Consider the following 2666-nt stretch of genomic DNA (forward strand, 5'->3'; position numbering starts at 1 on the left):
GTCTAGAACAAGAATATTAGTTCTTAACTCTTATCTAGAACAAGAATATTGTTCTCAATATTTGAAATAGAAGAAAGAACTAAAAAAGCAGAATCTTATATTTAAAAGTATTGTATTGTAAATTGTATTATGAGGTATGTACTTTTGAAAATATAGGAACATCTCTGAACCAGGGGCGTAAGAGAGAATTTGTGTAGGGGGGGGGGCAGATAGATTGTGCCCCCCTTTAAAAACCTCTTTTAAAAAAAAAATATTGATACCTTTTTTAACTATGTAAACTATTCGATCATATACACACTTCCATACAACAACTGTTAGTAGATTATTTATGTGTGCCCCCCCCCCACGTACGCCCCTGCTCTGAACTTTCTTATTATAATTGTTTTATGTACATTGTACAGCTCTTATGAGGATTAACAATAAAAAGAACAGTATTAGACCGAGGAGCTTGAAATAGAATAAAAATCTAAACTCTAAAACATAAAAAAATGAATTTAAGATTTCTTTTAGCAGTAAGAAAACTTTATCTGATCTAAAGTTGTCTTAAACTTTAATTGAAAAATTGATTCTAAAATTTTCTTCAAAATTTTCTTCCAGTGTAAGGTAATGTTTTTTCAATAAGGGATTAATATTTTTTATCTTCGATTTAAATGGAAAACCAAACACTAGAATTTTCTATTTCCACTAAAAAATATTTTATATTTTTGCAGAACATGTAAGAATGTTTAGAAAACAAGAAAATTTTGCGTTTTTATCGTGAAAGGAAGTGTTGACTTTTAATACTTTTAAAAGATAAGTACAGTTTATGCTTCTTAAATTCGAATGTGGATAGTTTGAAAATGGTTGATAAGTGAAGGATAAGTGAAGGATAAGTGAAGGTCAATGATTGACGATTGATGGTTAATGGATGAAAAAGAAAAAAAGCATTTCAAATGAAAAAAAATATGATTATATTTACCTTCATATCTATGATTTTGTTTGTCAGTTTGTCCTGGATGGAGATTTTTTCATTTGTGTCATCTAAATGTTTCTAGATACCAAAAACTTAATAATTGTAAAAAATTGGGAATTCTGAGAAATAAAAAAGGAAAAAAATACTTCCTAAAAATCAGAGCTTTGAATCAATTCTAATAATCATCAAATTAAAAGTGCCCGCAATGAATATCAATTAATCAAGGAAGATATATAAAATCTCATTATTTGACAATGACACTAAATATTTGTTGTTTTAAGGGCAATACCTATTTTTGTTTTGACATTTTGATATTTTTACACATTGGAACTGTAATTCCTCACATATTTGCAATTTAATTTCAATCGAATTCTTTTGAATATTAAATTTTTCCTTTGTGTATTCAAGTTTTTCTCTCATCAATTCATATTTCCTCATCATTTCTTGCATCATCTTTTGGGAGGTTTCCGCCCTTAACATTTAAACTTGTTTTAACCAACCGGTGGCCGAATTTAAAGAATTTGAGCGGCGGTTTAAATTTAAGCCGCGGTTTAAATATGGTTGGTTCCACTTAAAATTGTATCAAATGTTTCAAGATTTAAGCCGGCGCTTAATTTAAACCGGGTTTTGGCGGATTTAAACCGCGGCTCAAATTCTTTAAATTCCATCTCAGACCTCTCTATTTCTATCAGCCAATCAGGGCAGAAGTTTTGTATTAGCCAATCCGAGCTATTTATTTGGATTATTTCAGCCAATCAGTCTTCAGAGATCTGATTATTTTTATGAGCCAATCACAGGGTAGAAAAAAATAAAAATGCCGGAAACCTGAGTCTAGCAGCTAGTGCTTGTTCTTCTCTTTCCTTTGCCATTCTGTTTGCAGCTTCATTTCGCGCCAACTCTCTCTCTAGGTCCTCTTCCATCAAGGCCTAAGATTAGAAAACGATACTTTTGATTGTCTTTGCATGTTTCTTTAAAAAGAATAATCAGTGGTTTTGGAGCCTTTATCTGAAAATTGGCCTTGTTTATGAATCTGTGATAAATGAAGATGCCATTTTTTTTATCAAACTATTGGAAAAGTCTTGTTTTTGATATATAGAGAGTCAACATTTTAGAAACAAACACTGTAAAGCACCTTAAAAAGGGCAAAGGAACTGTACCCAAGACCTGTAAATTGCCAATTGCCATGCTTTACTCCTTTAAACTGTACAGAATTGATTTAACATTAAGAACTGAGTGTTTCAGTATATACTATTACTGTTATACTGCACTGTACAATGTACATTGTACAATTTGTAAATTGTACATACCTGTGCAATATTTACACTTTGCAACCCTGAGCTAACTCCCCGCTCCTCCGGCATTTTTTTTTATCTAATAATAGTCTGAAAAAAAATATTCAGTATTTATTCCATTTCCTCAAATGTGAAAGGTACGTATTTACATAATCTTTATGTTAAAAAAAAGTTTACAGAGCAAAAACAATTTTAAAATTTTTGTTAAAATTCTTCAGTGTTAAACTGATCTTGAAATCATTGTACATATAGCTTTCACAGAAGCAACAATTTGGTCTTGCTAGGCGCTTCTAAAAGTATTCAGAGATACAGGGTGAGAAAGAGAAAATGGCAAACTAGAGAAACTTTAGCCAGGGGTGTATTTGATGGGGGATATACACCCCTGTACACAAATGGAAAAGAAAAAACGGAACTGCAAGTAA

At 31.1% G+C, this 2666-nt stretch overlaps 1 protein-coding gene across 1 annotated transcript; it reads right to left on the bottom strand.

The window, feature by feature from the left end:
• Positions 1 to 958: 958 nt before the first annotated feature.
• On the bottom strand, positions 959 to 2371 carry LOC111717650 (uncharacterized; the record flags this gene model as incomplete). The annotated part of the gene is made up of 4 exons (XM_023493145.1): positions 2260 to 2371; positions 1778 to 1878; positions 1346 to 1424; positions 959 to 1030 (listed from the first exon to the last, which is right to left on the bottom strand). Coding segments are annotated over exons 1-4 (306 nt in total), but the record flags the coding sequence as incomplete, so codon positions are not given.
• Between the last annotated feature and the right edge of the window lie 295 nt (positions 2372 to 2666).

The sequence above is a fragment of the Eurytemora carolleeae genome, unplaced genomic scaffold (genome assembly GCF_000591075.1).
Source record: "Eurytemora carolleeae unplaced genomic scaffold, Eaff_2.0 scaffold2928, whole genome shotgun sequence".
Taxonomy (NCBI): Eukaryota; Metazoa; Arthropoda; class Copepoda; order Calanoida; family Temoridae; genus Eurytemora; species Eurytemora carolleeae.